The sequence below is a fragment of the Petaurus breviceps genome, unplaced genomic scaffold, assembly GCF_028583685.1.
Source record: "Petaurus breviceps papuanus isolate PSGF00001 unplaced genomic scaffold, PetGlider_PUasm1.0 103, whole genome shotgun sequence".
In the NCBI taxonomy this organism is placed as follows: Eukaryota; Metazoa; Chordata; class Mammalia; order Diprotodontia; family Petauridae; genus Petaurus; species Petaurus breviceps.
In genome coordinates, this window is record NW_027185588.1 from 4,594,780 (window position 1) to 4,613,125 (window position 18,346).

Genomic DNA, 18,346 nt, shown 5'->3' on the forward strand with positions numbered 1-18,346 from the left:
GAGACCAATTAGAAGACTATTGCAAAAGGCAAGGTAAGAAGTAATGAGGGTTTGAACTAGGGAGGTGGTCATCCATTCTTTCAGCCTACCCTCATATGCTGTGATTTCCAGTCTCCTTTTCATCTTGGTTGCCCTCTTCTGGGAGAACTCTGGCTTCCCAATAGTGTAACAGTCAAAATAAGGTAAAGCAAAGCACGAAGTTCTGAGCACCAATTTATTAATAAAGCATGAATTTGCTAATAAGTAAGATCTCAGCTTCCTTAGCAAAGCTAAGACCCTGAATGAGAGGGACAATTATTTTTTATATTTTTTTCTTTATTAATCTGTTTGTTTACTTTTAGTTTACGAGATTCAATTCCACAATTCCTTGAGTTTCACATTCTGTCCCCTTCCCTTCCCTCCCCACCCATGGCGGCATACAGTCAAGTATAGGATCTGTAAATACTTTCACATTAAACATTAGTGAGGTTATAAAGACGGATTGTATCAGATGGAATGAAAAATGGTAAAGAGGGAATCAAACAAGAAAAGGAAAAAGATCAGGTAGTTTGCTTCAATCTGGATACAAACTCAATTCTTTCCAGTTCTTTCTCTGGATGTAGACATCTTTCTCCATCATGAGTCTTTTGGGGTTGACTTATAACCCTGCTTTTCTGAGAAGAGTCCAGTCTATCAAAGTTGGTCATCACATATACGTTGTGTCTGTAATTGTGTACAAATTTCTCCTCGTTCTACTCTTCTCACTCAGCATCAGTTTGTATAAGCCTCTCCAGGTAAATATGAAGTCCATCTGCTCCTCATTTCTTATAGTACAATAGTATTCCATAACATGCATATACCACAACTTATTTAGCCATTCCCCAATTGATGGGTACCCCCTTAATTTCCAATTCTTTGCTACCACAAAAAGAGCTGCTATAAATATTTTTGTACATATGGGTCTATCTCCCACGTCTATGATCTCTTTGGGATATAACCCTAGAAGTGGTATTACTGGGTCAAAGGGTATGAAATTATTTATAGCCCTTTGGGCATAATTCCAGATTGCTCTCCAGAAAGGTTGGATCAGTTCAAAACTCCACCAGCAATGCATTAGTGTTCCATTTTGCCCACATCCTCTCCAGCATTTGTCATTTTCCTGTTTTGTCATCTTAGCCAATCTGACTGGTGAGATGTGGTACCTCAGAGTTGTTTTGATTTGCATTTCTCTAATCAATAGTGATTTAGAGCATTTCTTCATGTGCTTATAGATAGCTTTAATTTCTTTCTCTGAAAACTGCCTGTTCATATCCTTTGACCTCTGAATGACTTGTACTCTTATAGATTTGACTCAATTCTCTGTATGTTTTAGAAATGAGTCCTTTATCAGAGACATAGGTTGTAAAAATTCTTTCCCAATTTCCCACCTCCCTCTTAATCTTCCTTACATTGGCTTTGTTTGTACAGAAGCTTTTCAATTTAATGTAATCAAAATTATCCATTTTGCATTTTATAATGCTCTCTAATTCTTGCTTAGTCATAAAGTCTTTCCCTCTCCACAAATCTGACAGGTAAACTCTTCCTTGATTTCCCAGATAGCTTAGAGTATTAGTCTTTATGCCTAGATCATGTACCCATTTAGACTTGATTTTGGTATATGGCGTTAAGTAATGGTCTATGCCCAGTTTCTGCCATACCATATTCCAGTTTTCCCAGCAGTTTTTGTCAAATAGTGAATTCTTATCCCAAAAACCAGGGTCTTTGGGTTTATCAAACAATAGATTACTATAGTCATTGACTACTGAATCTCATGTACCTAATCTATTCCATTGAACCACTCCTCTATCCCTCAGCCAGTACTAAGAAGTTTTGATGATTGCTGCTTTATAATACAGATTGAAATCTGGTATAGCTAGTCCACCTTCCCTAGCATTTCTTTTCATTAATTCCCTTGATATTCTGGACCATTTATTCTTCCAAATGAATTTTGTTACTATTTTTTCTAGCTCTATAAAGTAGTTTTTTGGTAGATTGATTGGTATGGCACTAAATATATAATTTAATTTTGGTAAAATTGTCATTTTTATTATATTAGCTCGACCCAGCCATGAACAATTGATAGTTTTCCAATTAGTTAGATCTGACTTTATTTGTGTGAAAAGTGTTTTGTAGTTGTGATCTTATATAGTTCCTGGGTTTGTTTTGGCAGGTAGATTCCCAGATATTTTATAATGTCTACAGTAACTTTAAGTGGGATTTTTCTTTCTATCTCTTGCGGTTGAATTTCATTGGAAATATATAGGAATGCCGAGGATCTATGTGGGTTTATTTTATATCCTGCAACTTTGCCAAATTTATTTATTGTCTCAAGTAGTTTTTTACTTGATTCTCTAAGTATATCATCATATCATCTGCAAAGAGTGATAGCTTGGTCTCTTTGCCAAATTTGATTCCTTTGATTCTTTTTTCTTCTCTAATTGCTACTGCTAACATTTCTAGTACCAGATTGAGTTAGAGTGGTGATAGTGGACACCCTTGTTTCACACCTGATCTTATTGGAAATGCTTCTAGCTTATCCCCATTACATATAATATTTGCTGATGGTTTTAAATAGATGCTACCTATTATTTTAAGGAAGGCTCCATTTATTCCTATACTTTCTAGTGTTTTTAATAGGAATGGATGTTGTATTTTGTCAAAAGCCTTTTCTGCATCTTTTGAGATCATCATGTGGTTTCTGTTGGTTTTATTGTTGATATGATCAATTATACTGATGGTTTTCCTAATATTAAATCATCCTTGCATTCCTGGGATAAATCCTGCCTGATCAAAGAGTATTATTCTTGTGATCAGTTGCTATAGTCTTTTTGCTAATATTTTATTTAAAATTTTTGCATCTAAATTCATGAGGGAGGTTGGTCTATAATTTTCTTTCTCTGTTTTATCTCTTCCTGATTAGGTATCAATTCCATATTTTTTTTTATCAATTCCATATTTGTGTCATAAAAAGAATTTGGTAGGACTCCTTCTTCACTAATTTTCCCAAATAGTTTGCAGAGTATTGGAATCAATTGTTCTTTAAATGTTTGATAGAATTCACTAGTAAATCCATCTGGCCCTAGAGATTTTTTCCTAGGGAGTTGACTGATGGCTTTTTCAATTTCTTTTTCTGAGATGGGGGTTTTTTAAGTAATTTACTTTCTCTTCAATTAATCTGGGCAACTTGTATTTTTGTAAATATTCATCCATTTCCCTAAGATTGTCAAATTTATGTGCATACAATTGGGAAAAATAATTCCTAATTATTGTTTTGATTTCCTCTTCATTGGAGGTAGATTCAACCTTTTCATTTCGGATACTCATAATTTGGTTTTCTTCTTTCTTTTTTTATCATATTGACTAAGGGTCTATCAATTTTATTGGTTTTTTCATAAAACCAGCTCTTAGTTTTATTTATTAATTCAATAGTTTTCTTAATTTCAATTTTATTAATCCTTTGGTTTTCAATATTTCTAATTTAGTATTTAATTGAAGATTTTGAATTTGTTCTTTTTCTATGTTTTTCAATTGCATGTGCAATTCATTGACTTCCCTTTTCTCTAATTTAATCATGTATGCACTCAGGGATATAAAATTTCCCCTAAGAACTGCCTTTAATGCATGCCACAAATTTTGGTATGTTGTCTCATTATTATCATTCTCTTGAATGAAATTACTGATTGTTTCTATAATTTCTTGTTTGACCCACTCATTCTTTAGGATTTAATTGTTTAGCATCAGGCTAGTTCATTTATACCCACATCCTCTATCTATGTATAACCCTTTTAAGGGTCATGATAATCATATAAATTTTGATATTGACAGTTATCAGCTTCTCATATAGGGATGTGAATATTTTGCTCTTATTGCATCCCACGTTATGTACATGTGTGCATGGGTGTGCATGTGTGTATGTGTGAGTGTGTGTTTTCCTTCTTTACCTTTTTATGTCTTTCTTGAGTCTTGTAATTGGAGATCAGATTTTCCATTGAGCTCTAGCTTTTTCATCAGGAAAGTCTGGGAGTCCCTTATTTCATTAAATGACCATCTCCTTGCCTGAAAGATTATGCTCAGTTTTGCTGGGTAGTTAATCCTGGATTGCAGTCCTAGCTCTTTTGCCCTACGAAATATCAAATTCGAATCCCTCCGATCTTTTAATGTAGAAGCAGCTAGGTCCTGTGTGATCCTTACTGTAGTTCCATGATATTTGAATTGTTTCTTTTTGGCTGCTTGCAGTATTTTCTCCTTAATCTTGTAATTCTGGAATTTGGCTACTATATTTCTTTCAGGGGGAGTCCAGTGAATTCTTTCGATAACTATTTTATCTTCTGATTCCAAGACTTCAGGACAGTTTTCTTTGCCAATCTCTTGGAGGATGTTGTCCAAGCCACTTTTTTCATCATTGCTTTCTGGTAGGCCAGTAATTCTTAGGTTATCTCTCCTGGATCTGTTCTCTAGGTCAATTGTTTTTCCAGTGAGATGTTTTACACTTTCTTCCAATTTTTCAATCTTTATGTTTTGTTTGATTGACTCTTGGAGCATCATAGAGGCCTGAGCTTCAATTTGATTGATTCTATGTTTTAGTGAATTATTCTCTTCAGTTAGTTTTTAAAGGTCCCTTTTTAGGGAGGTATTTTCTCCAGTTACTTCACTAATTTTACTTTTTAAGGATTTTTCTTCAGTGAAACTTTTTTCCAATTTGGTCACTGTAGATTTAAATTTGCCTTCTGCCTCCCTAATAAGGCCTTTAAAACCTTTCTTGAGCTCCTCCAAGAGTGCTTTTTGGGCTTGAGACCAGTTCATATTTCCTTCTGTGGTCTCAGGTGTGATTATAGAGTCCATGTTGTCTTCTGTATTTGGTTGTTCTTGCTTACTATAATAAGCTCTAATCGATTTACTTGTCTTCCGCTTCTCCTTCTCAGCTTCCTTCCTTCCCATTATAGCTTCCTATTTCCTAATTTCTCAGGCTGGGAGCTAGGTGCCTGGTTTTTGGCTTTGTGTGCTGTAGCCTCTGGGTGTGTAGATAGAGGCTAAGGCAAGGGCTCTCAGTGTTTCAATTAAGTTATGCTGATGCTCACCGAGTACTCTGTGGAGGGAGAAGTGGTCTGGCCACTCCAGATTTCTGCCTCCATGCCCCTGGGCTACCGCACTGGCAGGCTTTTGCTGGTCAGGTGAGGTAGGGCTTGTTGGGACCCCTCCCCGACTCTTCTCTTCAGACTCCTTGCTGCCTCAATTACACCCCTTCTCAATGATTCCCAAGCCCGAGGCTATTTCCACTGTCTCAGGATTTCACTCTGGGTGGGACACTTATCTGGGTTTTCTAGGTCTGGAAGTGGGGATGGGAGCAGCCAGAGTCCACTTTGTCATTATAGGCTCTGGAAAGTCAGGCAAGCAGTTTCTAAACTTCCAGGCTGGGGGCTGATAGCCCCAGAAGAAGCTGCTGTCTCTGCTGGGGACTCGGAGCCCTCTCTTAGCCGGCTCCAATGGATCCTCCCAACCCTTGGTGAGATGCTGGTGAGAAGGATGCGAATCGCCCTTTGGGTGGGTGAGTCCGCCGACTGGGGCTCCTCTCTGCTGTAATCTGTTCTCTAGTCTGAGCCACTGCAGCCCCCATGTGCTCTGCGGCTCCCCCTGCCCGGACCCACATGGGCACTTTCCTGGGCTGGATTCTGCCAGGCTCTGTCTCCCAGTGGATTTTTACACTCCAAAATCCGTTCAGATTAACTTTTTAAAGTTTAGTGACAGGATTCCGGAAGGATCTTAGAAAAGTTACTGCTTCCGTTCCGCCATCTTGGCTCCGCTCCCCCTCTTTTTTGTAGTTTTAAGGGGGCAGAAAATAGGAAGGCTAGCTTAATGGGTGAAAGAAAATATGATTGGATGAAAATTGGGAATGAAAACAAGCAACAACTCCTTCTTTCTTCCCCCTATGACTAAGAAATATTCACTGTTTGTGTCCAGTTGCATCTACAGGGACAGAGATAGCAAACCAGACATCTTTGGATAACAAACCAGACTCCTTGAAGGATAGTTTGGTGGGGTAAAGATACTAGACCAGACTCCCTAGGGTCCACCTATATCTTTCAAGGATAACAGATTTCCTTGACAGAAGAATAGAACAGTGATTAACAGGAGAATTGGATTTCTAAGCTTAACTCGTTACAGGTCTAGTAAGTTTCTGAATTAAGTTCAGAGACAAAGAATCATGACTTAGGCAGTTACAGAATAAGATCAATTAACTGTAAATAGGACCAAATAAAAAAGACACTGAATCAACCTGATTATTTCAATCTTTCTTAAAGTGTGGTCCCATAACTGGACCTAGTATACTCTACATGCTGAGGGCAAAGTACAATGGAACCTCCTGTACCCTAGACACTGGGCTTCATACATCCAAAGACTGCATTAGCTTATTGATTGCCATGTTGCTCTGCTGACTTTCATTGAGCTTGCAGTACACTAAGACCAATGGATCTTTTTCACATGACTCATTGCATAGGATGCTTCCTATTCTCTATTTGAGCTGCTTCTCCCATGTCCTGGTAAAACAAATACCCCTCCCTAATTCCCAAGTAAATTACAGTCTCCCCTTGTGGGCAAGCCTAATCTGGTCCGACCCAACAAATGTTTGTTAAGCTTGTGATATAAAGGCACTAGGGCTACATAGATAACATGGAAAAATAGCTTGTACCTTCAAGGAGCTGATATTCTCATGGAAACAGTGCTCTGATATTTACTAGCTCTGTGATGTTGGGGAAGTAACTTTTCTTATCTCCAGGCTCAGTTTCTTCTTCTTTAAAATGGGGGATACTTTAAAATGTGATACTTCTTTTGGAGTCTAGTTGTTAGGAAAATACTTCATAAACCTTTAAGCCTTATGGAAATAGGAAATATAATTAGTATTATAGATGATGACAATAGGTTTAACCTAAAGTTCTGGTTTTCTCCCATTTCTTTTGTTGTCCTATAACTGTATATTTAAAATTAGCTCATATTTGGATATCTTTTTAAATTAAAAAACTTTGGAATAAAAGTTTCAATAATGATGACTCTAATTTCTATAGCATTGTGTTACAAAATTCTTTTGGGTTAGAGAGTACAGAGTATTCTTCCCATTTGCACATGAGGAAACTGAGGCCCAGAGGGAGGAGGTAGTTTTGCCTAAGGTCATATAGCTTATGTAGATGGCAAGACTGAGATTTGATTGCAGGTCTTTTGATTCTCATTCCATCACTCTTTCAGCCCCTTCCCCTGCCCTCTTAGAACAACCTGTGTGTTGTGCCCTGGCTGAGGGTAGTGCCCCATATTCTCACTAAACAGCTTCATGCTTTCTCTCCTATCTTCTCTCTCAGTTTCTATATGGGGTCGTGGTTCTGCTTTGCATGGAAGCCTCCTCTGCTGTACTGGCACACACCTCCTCCTGCCAGGTAAGTCTCCTATAAAAGGACCAAGCCTCCTGTAGCTTTCATTTTAGACAACTATTATTGAGTTCAAGGGCAGATGTGTGGCACAGTGGATAGAGCAGCAGGCCTGGAGTCAGGAAGACTTAAGTTCAAATATGGCCTCACACACTTCCTAGCTGTGTGACCCTGGGCCAGCCACTTAACCATGTGTGCTTCAGTTTCCTCATCTGTAAAATGAGCTGGAGAAGGAAATGACAGACCCCTCCAGTATCTTTGCCAAGAAAACTCCAAATGGGGTCATGAAGAGTCAGACTGAACAATTTGGGATCAGGCTTAAAGAAGAAGAGAGGTGGACCTTAGGGGTCTGTGCCTGAATGATCATGAAAGTAGCCTAGGTGTGTTGGTGGGCTTTGAGAGTCAGAGGATCTCAGGTCTAGAACTGGAAGGGACCTCAGAGGCCATGTGGTCCAGCCCCCTCATTTTATAGATATGGAACTGAGACAGAGTGGCTGTGTGACTTACCCAGGGTCCCATAGCTAATCCATGTCAGAGGTGGGAAATGATTACAAATTCTCTGATTCCATCATATCAAGCTGGAGGCACAGACTCTCTGTGAATAAACAACAGGCTAACAGACATGAGGTTTTAGAGTTGGAAGGAACCTAAAGATCATTTGATAAGTGTAAAGACTGAGGCCTTCCTCAGAGGGAGGGGCCTTCCCAAGTTCATCTAAGCAACAGGATGCAAATCCGGCTCTTCCAAATCCAAACCTCAATTCAGATGCCAGATAGAGAACTTTGTATTTTAATCTAAAGGCATTGGGGAACCACTGAAACTTCTTGGCCAGAGAAAGAAAATGGTCAGACCTGGGCCTTTCTTGATCTCTGCAGCTTAGAGTGAGCATACACTCCTTCAAATTTCAAGACCCAACAGGCTTTTCTCTCTACCATCCTGTCTCTTCGTGGAAGCAGAAAGCCTAGGAGAACCCTCTGCTCAGGCAGTCAGGTGTTAACTGTTGATGAAACTGAGAGGCAGAAATCACAGGGAGGTGATGGAAAGGTGAACCCTGGTGAAGATGAAGAGGTGCACCTAGGGAATTCCTGACAGGTGGGAGATAATATTAACTCACATTTCTTTAACCCTGTAAAGTTTACAAAATGCTCTTCTCCCAGAGTATCTGGATACCAGATAGAATACCCTCCATTTTACAGGTAAGTAAACTCAGCCTCTGCAAGGTGAAAGGATGTTGTCACTCAACTGGTCAATGTCAGGACCTGGAATTTGAACCCAGGTCTTATAACTCCAGAACTTTTCCTACTCTGTCTCCACACTTCCTCTATGAAAAGTATGGACTCCTTTGAGGAACTGAGAGCAATTAGGACCCCAGGCTATCACTTCCTTTATCTGAGAGTCTTTCAAAGTACAGTGTGCCTGGTGCATAGTGGGACACTAACACATATTTATTAATTAACAAATTGTACCCTTTCCCATGTCCACCAAATATCCCTGGGAATAAAGTCGGATGGGTCATTACCAGTCCTTGGCATTCTTCATATGCTGTACATTCCTCATATCCCATTTCCCAGCTAGCAGTTTAGGTTACTTTTCTTCTAGAAATTCAATTTGGTATTAAATATTAAGTGCCTACTGTATGGAAGACCCAGTTTTTTGAATGCAAAAATGAAATCTGATTCAGTTCCTACCCTCAAGAAGTTTGTATTTTACTAGTTGTGTGGCCCTGGGCAGATCACTTAACCTCAGCTTCCTCATCTATAAAATGAGTGTAATAGTAGGTCATGAGGATTCAGTGAGGTTAATGTCCATGAAACACTTTGCAAACCCTGGAGCACTGTGGTAATATCAGTCATCTTTATTATTCATGGTCTTCAGGTGTTTGCAGAGTTGTTGGTTAGTCCTAGAGCAGAGCTAGGAGTGATGAGGCAAGTTATTCAAGTCGTATGTAACATGAAAGAGTTGGACTCAATAATCTCTGAGGTCCTTCCAGCTCTAAACTGAAGATCCTCTTATCCTAAGTGGATGACTGGCACGTTTAGCCTGGGTATCAAGAAAAACTTCCTAACACTCAGTTGTCCATAAGTGGAACAGAGTACCTCCAGAGAAAGTGAGCCCCCCATCAATGAAGAACTTCCAGCAGAAAGTGGTGCATAACTTATTGGGAATGTTATAGATGGGGTTCTACTTGAGCTTCCTGCCAGTTCTGTGGTTCTGGGAGAGTTAGAGAGACACTGGGGAAGAGCGGTTGTTGACATGTTGCTGAGACGGCAGGGTTGAGGGCTCAGGCTGACTCCAAGGTAAAGGATGTCTGAAAATTGGCCTGAAAGGCAGCCCTTCATGTATATGACTTGTGTCCTGCAAAGCAGAAAATGATCAGAGCAAAGGAGAGCTAGATAAAATCCTCTACGAAAGCTTGAGGAAAGAGAAATCACTTTCAGTTGGAAGAACAGGGAAAAGCTCAATGGAGGAGGCAGAGCTTGAACTGAGACTTAAAAGAAGAGAAGGCAGGCCAGAACAGTAGAACGGATGCTGGATTCATAGTCAGAGTCAGAGGCTCTAGTCTTGACCTGGGTGAACTGTTTAATCTCTCTGGACCTCAGTTTCCCTATCCATAAATTATGAAGTTGAACTAGGTGGTCTCTAAGGTGCCATGCAAGCATATGGAGTATCTCTAATTCTATTTTTTGTAAGGTTGAATTCCTGGTCTATGGGGAAAATCCCTGGATAGGTAGCCAGGAGATCTGGGTTCTAATCAGAGACATGCTGGTAAATATTTAACAAGTGACTGTCAAGAGGAAGGAAGGAGAAGAAAGGGGAGGAGGAAGACAGAATAAATGTATGCTACTTTTAAATTTAATCCACATTATTCACATTGTCCATCACTTTTTTAAGTCTAGACAATCCACAAAACCATCACTCAAGTCCTGGTTTGTAATGTTTGCAGTTTCAGAGATATAAACTCTCACCCTGAAGATTTAATGATCATTTTGAGCTTGCTTCAGTGCTTCCCTTGGTTCTAATCCTAGTTCTTCCACTAATATGCTGTGTGACTTTGGACAAATTGCTTCTCATTTCTGGTCCTCAGTTTCTTCCTCTGTCAAATGAGAGGGTTGGAGTCAATTTCTCTACTTTCAACCCCAAGTCTTGTGTTTTGTGATCCAATAAGCTATGATTTGCTGAAGAGGGTACCAAGCTCAAGGGTGACTTTGGTAGGTTAAAATTGGGGTCCAGTGAGCTGGGTTCAAATCCTGACTCAGCCATTTACTCCTTGGGAGACTTTGGGCAAGTCTCTTCAGCCTCTCTTGGCCTCATTTCATTCATCTTTAAACAAAGGGCTTAGACTAACTGGCCTCTAAGATCCCTTCTAATACAAAGTATATGATCTTATGAGGATGTTCGAGATCTGGGGATGCCCTTTGTAAAGGCATGAAGGTAAGAGAAGGTAGGATGAGATTGGGGACTTCAATTTGTCTGCAATATAGAGTATGTGATTGGGAGTACTGTGCCATAAGCCTGGAAAAAATAGGCCACCGTCAATGTACGAAGAGCCTTGAACACCAGAATCAGGAGATCCTTTCCAACTTTTTCCTATGATAAGTAATGTTACTATTTTTCTGTATTTTTGTACAAACAGATCTTTTCCTGCTGGCAGTAACATCCTTTGAGGATAGGAGCCTAGTGGGACTGCTGAACCCCTTTTATTTTGTGTACTTTTTTGAAATACATTTTTGTCAGACAAGAAACAATAGACTGAATCCATTAAAAGTGAATTTAATATAGATAACTGTCTAGTCCTTTGCTGGGGTTCTAAATATTGTATTCACAGGATGACGACTTTGTGAAAATAAATCTAAGGGCTTTCATGGATCATAGGCCCAACATGAGTCAGAGGTGTGACACAACAATCCAAGAGGCTAGTTCTATCCTAGGCTGTATCAAGAAAGGACCAGTGGCTAGGAGAAGGGAGATGATAGAGCTTTTGTACTCTGCCCAGCTCCAGCCACCTCTTATACGTGTGTCTAGTTCTGGGTGCTACATTTTAGGAGAGACATTGATGAGCTGGATAGAATTCAGAGAAGGACCCCAGGAGAGAGAAAGCCCACTGGCCAGGTGGGGAGAGGAAGGCACTATGGGTATCCCTGAGAACAGGCTGTTGGCAGACCTGGGACTACTCTCCCTTTGTAAAATGTGGATACTTCTGTCATTGTCAGAGGGATTGGGAGACACACGTGCTGGACGATCTCCTCCATCAGTATGGAAACCAATCTGACCCCAAGACCAAAGCTGTTGATAGACTCCAACAAGAGGTGAGCCTAGAAGAGAGATTTGCCATCCCAGCTTCTTCCATGGAAAGGACTGATGGGTTTGTTACTATCTGGTCTTCAGCCTATCCACCATTCTTACATCACTACTCCTGGAGTAGGCCATTGAGCAAAGCACTATCTGTATTGTTCCTGCCTGGGAATGAGGAGGGAGAGAGACACAGAGAGCCCTTTAATGGGGATTGTGAGGAAGGAAAAGGGGGCAGGGAATGTGTGTATACCTGTATGCCTTCATGCATGCGTGTGCGTGCGTGCGTGTGTGTGTGTGTGTGTGTAGGGTGGGGGAGGAGAGATAGTCACTGGTGGAGAGGGGGAGCAGAGAGGTTATAAGTGCTGAGTCTCACCCCCTGAGAGCCACCTTCCAGGGCTCCTTCTCAAGCTCCCTGTGGGTCCTTTGTCTCTCCCAGCTGCAGTGCTGTGGGATTCACAATTACACGGACTGGGGGATGATTGGCTGCTTCTCTGCTCCTGCAAGCTGCTGTCAGAAGATCTTCTTGAATTGTACGGGTGCCTTCAACTCCTCTCAGCTACTGTATCAGGAGGTAACTGCAGGGACGGGCAAGGGGGGTTATTCTTAGTAATAGCTGCCATTTACATGGTACTTTACAAGGTTTGCAAAGTGCCTTGGATTTGAAACCTTCACAACAGCCCTGTGGAGTGGTAACTATAGGCTTTATTTCCATAGTACTGAAGAGAAAACTGAGGCCTATGGATGCAACACTTAATCAATGAGTACAGCATGTTGTAGTGGAAAGAGGGAAGGACTTAAGCTTGGGAAGACCTGGCTTTGACTCTAGGTTCTGACCCTTACTAGCTCTGGGGTCTCTTAGCTCATCTGAGCCCAGGTTTCCTCACCTGTAAAATGAGGGTGATAATACCTGACTATCATTCACTGTATAAATGTCAACTATTATTCATAAATGTAAGATCTGAACATGGCTCTCTCAACGCAGAGTCCAGGGTTCCATAGCATACTGACTCTTTGACATTCAACCTACTTCCCCCCTGTACAGGAAGGAGACAACACCAGGCTCTTTCTGTCTCTCTATCATCTTCGGGCATGACCCTTGGGTGGCTTTAGGGCATTTGCCTTTTCTTCCTAGGTACAGGAACTTTGAGGTGAGAAGTGGGGAAGACCCCACTGTGTGCAAAGGCTTATGCTTGGAATCTTTCTCATAGTAGGTGGAAAGAAATGAAACCTTTCTCAGTAGAATAAGAAGAGAAGCCCATGTGAAATTCCTTGGGCTAGTGCTGTAGCTTCACATAGCACACTCCGAAAAATATCCATTGAATTGAGCTTAGGTTGTAAGGGAGCTGTTTCTTTGTGAACTCTATATTTGTATATTAATCAAATGACTTTATAGCTCTATGTGGACTTATTTTTGTAGCTGGTTCATTATGTAGGCCAAATCACCAATCCCTGGGCAAAGGCTGTAGTGTTCCTCTCTCCAGAAGTCAAGATGGTATGTTCAGAGAGAAGGATTCTGAATATGGGACCTGGGTTTAATTTCTGTTTCCACCACATATTAGGGGAGGGAATAAACATCTGTATGCCAGCTACTATGTGTTAAGCAATTTTTAAAATAAATATTATCTTATTTGATCCCCTTAATAACTCTGTAAGGTAAGTGCTATTATTTTTCCCATTTTACAGTAGAGGAAACTGAGACAAAAACAGGTTAAATGACTTGCCCAAGGTCATGCTGCTACTAAGTGGCTGAATTGAACTTAAAAAATATAATGCAACATAGATAATGTTAATTTGTAGTTTTCTAAATCAACATGCAGCCTAAAGGGAGTAGTTTCTATTTGAGTTTGATTATAACCAGTCTAGTCCAACCCCATCCTTTTACAGATGAAAAAACTGAGAGTGATTCAGTGACTTGCTCAGGGTTAACACATATTAAGTGTCAAAGGTGAGATTTGAATCCAGATCTTCTTTCTTCCAAGTCCAACAATCTGTCCACCATTCCACTCTGATTCAATTTAAAAATGGGTAAATGATATTTACTCCAGTCCCAAGAAAAGTCCTCCACAGAACATCAAAGGCTGTAGATTTGTGAGCTGTACCTGCTGTTATTGTTTGATTAGGGGTGTCTGCCGAAGCTGGATCAACGCCGGAAGGTCGTCCTCAGCCACGTGTTCTGGTGCTGTGTTGGGGCTCTGCTTCTGGAGGTAAGTGCCTGAGGTGGGACACATCTTTCTCAAATCGGAGATGAGAACCCATGGCGTTGTTGATGCCTTCTCCTCAGGCTTGGGAGGTTTGGAATTTTGCCAGTCCTGATTCCAAGCCATGTATATTTGATCATGCCCTAAGCTTCTAGAAAGAGGAGTCTCTACTTTATGATTTTATTGTATACACACACACACACACACACACACTCCTACACAGCACTCCCATCAGACACATAGGAGGTACCCTTAGTTAGGAGTGAGATGAGGATTACATAAAGCTCAAGAGTGATTGTTTATATGTTGTAACAAGGTGAGGGAGAGAAACAAACATTTATCAATTGGCTATTATGTCAAGTACTGTGCTAAGCACTTTGCCATTACTCTCTCATTTTGTCTTCACAACTCTGGGAGGGAGTTGCTAATATTAACCCCATTTTACAGATAGGAAAAAGAGGTTAACAGGGTAAGTGACTTACCCAAGGCCACATAGCTAGTAAGTTTCTGAAGCTGAATTTTAATCTGGGTATTCTTGACTCCAAGCCTGTTGTTTTATCTACTACATCATTAAGTGAATTGCCCAGTAAGTGACTTGCCCAGGTTCCTACAGCCAGTTAGTGCCCAAAAATGGGATTTGAACTCAGGTCTTCCTGACTCCAAATTCATTGTTCTAGTCAACGTACCTATTAAGTGACTTGCCCAGTAAAGTGACCTGCCCAGTATCAGAGTACATGAAAACCAGGTCTCTTCTTGACTTCCAGGCCATCTCTCTTCACCATGCTGCCTCTCATTGGAGGGGACTGAATTGAGTTGGAGAAGATAGAAGAGGGCTGGTTAGAGAAGGAGGAAGAATGTAATGTAACAGCACAAGACTGAGAAAAAGTTTTAAGGAGGAGAATGTAGCCAGTGGTGCTGGCTGAGATGTTAAGAACAAAGGCGAATGAGAAAAAAAAAAAGATGGATTTAAGAGCAATTAGAAGCACCACGGAGGGAAATGTTTCAGGGAGGGGGTGAGGATGGAAGCCAGATTGCAAGGGGTCGCAAAGTGAGTGAGGAAGTTGCAGGCGAATGGACACACGGGATGGAGACATCTAAGAAAGTTGGCTTGGAAAGGAGAGAGAAAAATAAGATGGTAACTAAGCACATGGGGCAGTGTCCAGTTAGAGGGAAGGGTTGTTTTTTAAGGGGGAGGGCAGTGATCAAACCGGGTGTGAAGGCAGAGGTCAAGGGAGAGAAGCAACTGGAGAGGGAGAAGGTTCAAAGGAGACAAAGTGGTTTAGAGAAAGAGGACTAGACCTGGAGCCAAAAATGGGTTCAGATACCAGTCCTGTACTTAGAAGCATGATTTTGGGCAAGTCATCCTGGGCCTCAGTTTCCTCGTTAGTAAAACTGGGATAATAAAGTTTATGTTCCACTCTTCTTAAGGTTGTTATAAGGTAAATATCTGATACAGATATGGGTGCCAACAGCAACAATGATGACAGCAACAATATGAGTTCCCAAAGGAACCGAGAAGAGATGAGAATGAGAGGAGAGATTCATGAGGTGTCCTTGGATCCCATAAGCTGAAGGAAAAATGATGATGTGGTTATAGAAAGATATTCTGAGATGCAGCTAATTGAGAGAGTTCTTGGCATGGGCTTCTCATGTCCTCTTTTGAGCTGTCTTTCTCTCTCATCCTTCTTCCCTGAGACTTGGTAAAACATAACAACACAATGAATCAGAGAAGTAGTTAGGAGGTATTGTGGTACAGTGGGAGTACAGGGAGGGAGAGGAGAGAGAAAGACAGAGACAGAGAAGAAGAAGAAGAGGAGGAGGAGAGAAGAAAAGAGATATCTATAGGTAGATCTCTATATAGATAGATGTAGCGCTCTCTCTCTCTATATATATATGTATATATACGTGTGTGTGTGTACACACACACCTCTCTTTGTTTCTCAATGTATTGTAATATGTGTGTATACCGTGTTTCCCTGATAATAAGACCTATCCCGAAAATAAGCCCTCCCCTTACTGTGTAAGATTCCTCTAAAATAAGCCCTCCCCCGAAAATAAGCCCTATTGAGATTGCTACTGTAGTGAAGGTGATCCCCTGCGCTACACGCTACATTACGGTACCCTCTGTATGCACCGTCCCCCCCCCGGGTGAAACGCATGCTGCGCTCTGAGCTGCATCCAATCAGAGCTGCAGCAGTGAGCGCGTCATCCTGTTCTTCCCCAGTGATTTGCTTGCTGGCGCTATTGAGAGCAGTGCCGCGGAGGAGAGCTGAGGCAGGACAACATAAGCCCTCCCCTGAAAATAAGCCCTCTGGTGTTTTTCTTTCCAAAAAAAATAATAAGACAGTGTCTTATTATTGGGGAAACACGATATGTATGTGTGTATATAAAACTTAAAGGTGCCATTTACATGTCATCTGCTAATAATGAGAGTAATTACTAATTAGTAACTTGTTAAAAGGTTTTAGACTAACAAAATTTGGCTTTTATAATTCTTTTATCCTAAATTGGCATTACTTCCTAGGTGTTTTAGTTCAGATATCAGAGGATAGAGCTGTAAGAAACCTTGGAGATCACTTAAGACCCATTTTATAGATAGTGACTTTGAGGTTCAGAGAGGTTAAGTCACTTGCCCAAGGTTACACAAGTTGTAAGTGGCTTAGCAGGGGTTCAAATCTGGGTCTTCTGACCCCACAGCCAGCACGTTTTTGCCACTCTCCCAGACTACCTTTGTTTCATTTGCATGGGTGGCCCCGTATGGGGTCTCAAGATAAGATAGCAGTGGGGGATTTCCCCCACTCTTACCAGGTTGTTCTTACTGGATAGAGAATGCCTCCCAAGAAGGTTGGTGTTGTGTTTATAGGTAAACAGGTCTGCCTTGCCAACGGGCCACTGTCTTTTTTTCCCCAGGCTTGAGGGGGAGATACAGGGGAAGATGGAGATGTCTTATTTTCTCCTTGTTTTTCAGCTGCTTGCTGCACTCGTCAGTGGATTCCTCACGAAGCAGTCGCCACTTCCAGATTACCACATCTTGGAGTCAGGCACAGTTTCCTAGAAGGGAGTTTTTTTATGGAAATGGGGAAGATCACTATTGCTTCATGGGTACAACATCAGGACAAGCAATGGAGCCCAGATCTTCTGTGATGCCTGTTTTAGGCCCAGTCAGGACCTTAAGTGTTGAAGAAAGTTGGTTATAGTTTCCTGGCCAACCTGGTGTGCCCCCTCCTCAAGGCAGCCTCCAGTGGGCAGAAATCCAGCCCAGAGGCCTGTTGTCAGGACCAGACCAGACTGCTTGAACTTGGGAGAGCTGGCTTTCTCTGGACGATTAGAGCATTGGGTAGGGGATGGTAGAAAGACAAGCCAGTAGGATGTGCAATTGAATTCTCCTTGTTTAAAAGAGAGCTTCATTCAATGCCCAACCCAACAGATGGCCTCCCCCTATCTAACCTTCTCAACTTTTTGATACTCCCTCTCCTTGTTGCCCTCATTCCTTCCCTTTCCTGCGTTTCTTTTTACTCCCTCTGCCTGTTCCTTTTATGCTAAAAGCCAATAAAACAAGTTTATAACAAGTTAACAAGTTTAGCATTATATAAAGAATTTATACAAAGTTGCTGATACTTGCCACATGTCCAGTATAGTCTAAGAGCCCTGAGCTCAAGCTGCTGGTGCTGTCTGGTTATAGTCTGCAGGCTCTGAATACATAGCAGGGTTGTTCAGTGAACAAATACACCAGAATTGTTTGCTCAGTCATGGGTTCTTAAAAGTGAATTCCAATCCTATTAAGTTTGAGGAAGGTGTGTTTCGTATTCACTTCCAGTACAGGAGGCAGGGTAATACTGCGAACCTGACATCAGAAGAAAATCTGAACATTTTAGGACCACTCTGACACTGTATTCTCATGATATAATCAGTGCAGGATCCAGATGCAGGCCAAAGAGCAGATGGTAGCCGAATTGTGGAAAGACTAGCTGGCTGTGTTGAAGGAAGATGATGACTAGAAACAAGCAGAGAAATGGAAGCCAAAATGAAATAAAATGGAAAAGAAGAGAATGGTTTGGGCAAATCTGGAAGAAAAATGAAAGCGGCGGTAAAGCTAGAACCCCACATGATCTTGGCAGGTGAAGACATGATTCATGCTATAAAGAGTAAAAGGCTGATGCTATCCAGGCCAAGCAGAGAGAAAATCAGATGAGGCAGATGAAAGTGAAATTAGAGAAGCCCCAGGGGGCGACTAGGTGGCACAGTGAATAGAGCACTCACCCTGGAGTCAGGAGGACTTGAGGTCAAATCTGGCCTCAGACACTTAACACTTACTAGCGATGTGACCTTTGGCAAATCACTTAACCCTAATTGCCCTGCCTTCCCCCCTCCAGAGAGGAAGGAAGGAAGGAAGGAAGGAGAGAGACAGAGAGAGATAAGAAA

General features: G+C 41.3%; 2 protein-coding genes across 4 annotated transcripts in view; both read left to right on the forward strand.

Moving 5' to 3' along the window:
- The window catches only part of LOC138170428 (tetraspanin-3-like), a 25,791-nt gene extending 8,670 nt beyond the window's left edge, over positions 1-17,121 (forward strand). For all 3 annotated transcript variants that reach the window (XM_069099776.1, XM_069099919.1, XM_069099853.1), the window contains exons 3-7: positions 7,368-7,442; positions 11,645-11,740; positions 12,163-12,297; positions 13,847-13,930; positions 16,893-17,121. In XM_069099776.1, the coding sequence (XP_068955877.1) occupies positions 7,368-7,442; positions 11,645-11,740; positions 12,163-12,297; positions 13,847-13,930; positions 16,893-16,979 (477 nt within the window). In that variant the 3' untranslated portion in view covers positions 16,980-17,121. The remainder of the gene's footprint in view (positions 1-7,367; positions 7,443-11,644; positions 11,741-12,162; positions 12,298-13,846; positions 13,931-16,892) is intronic.
- The window catches only part of TIMM44 (translocase of inner mitochondrial membrane 44), a 207,252-nt gene that overhangs the window by 30,591 nt on the left and 158,315 nt on the right, over positions 1-18,346 (forward strand). The gene's annotated exons all lie outside the window — the stretch shown is intronic.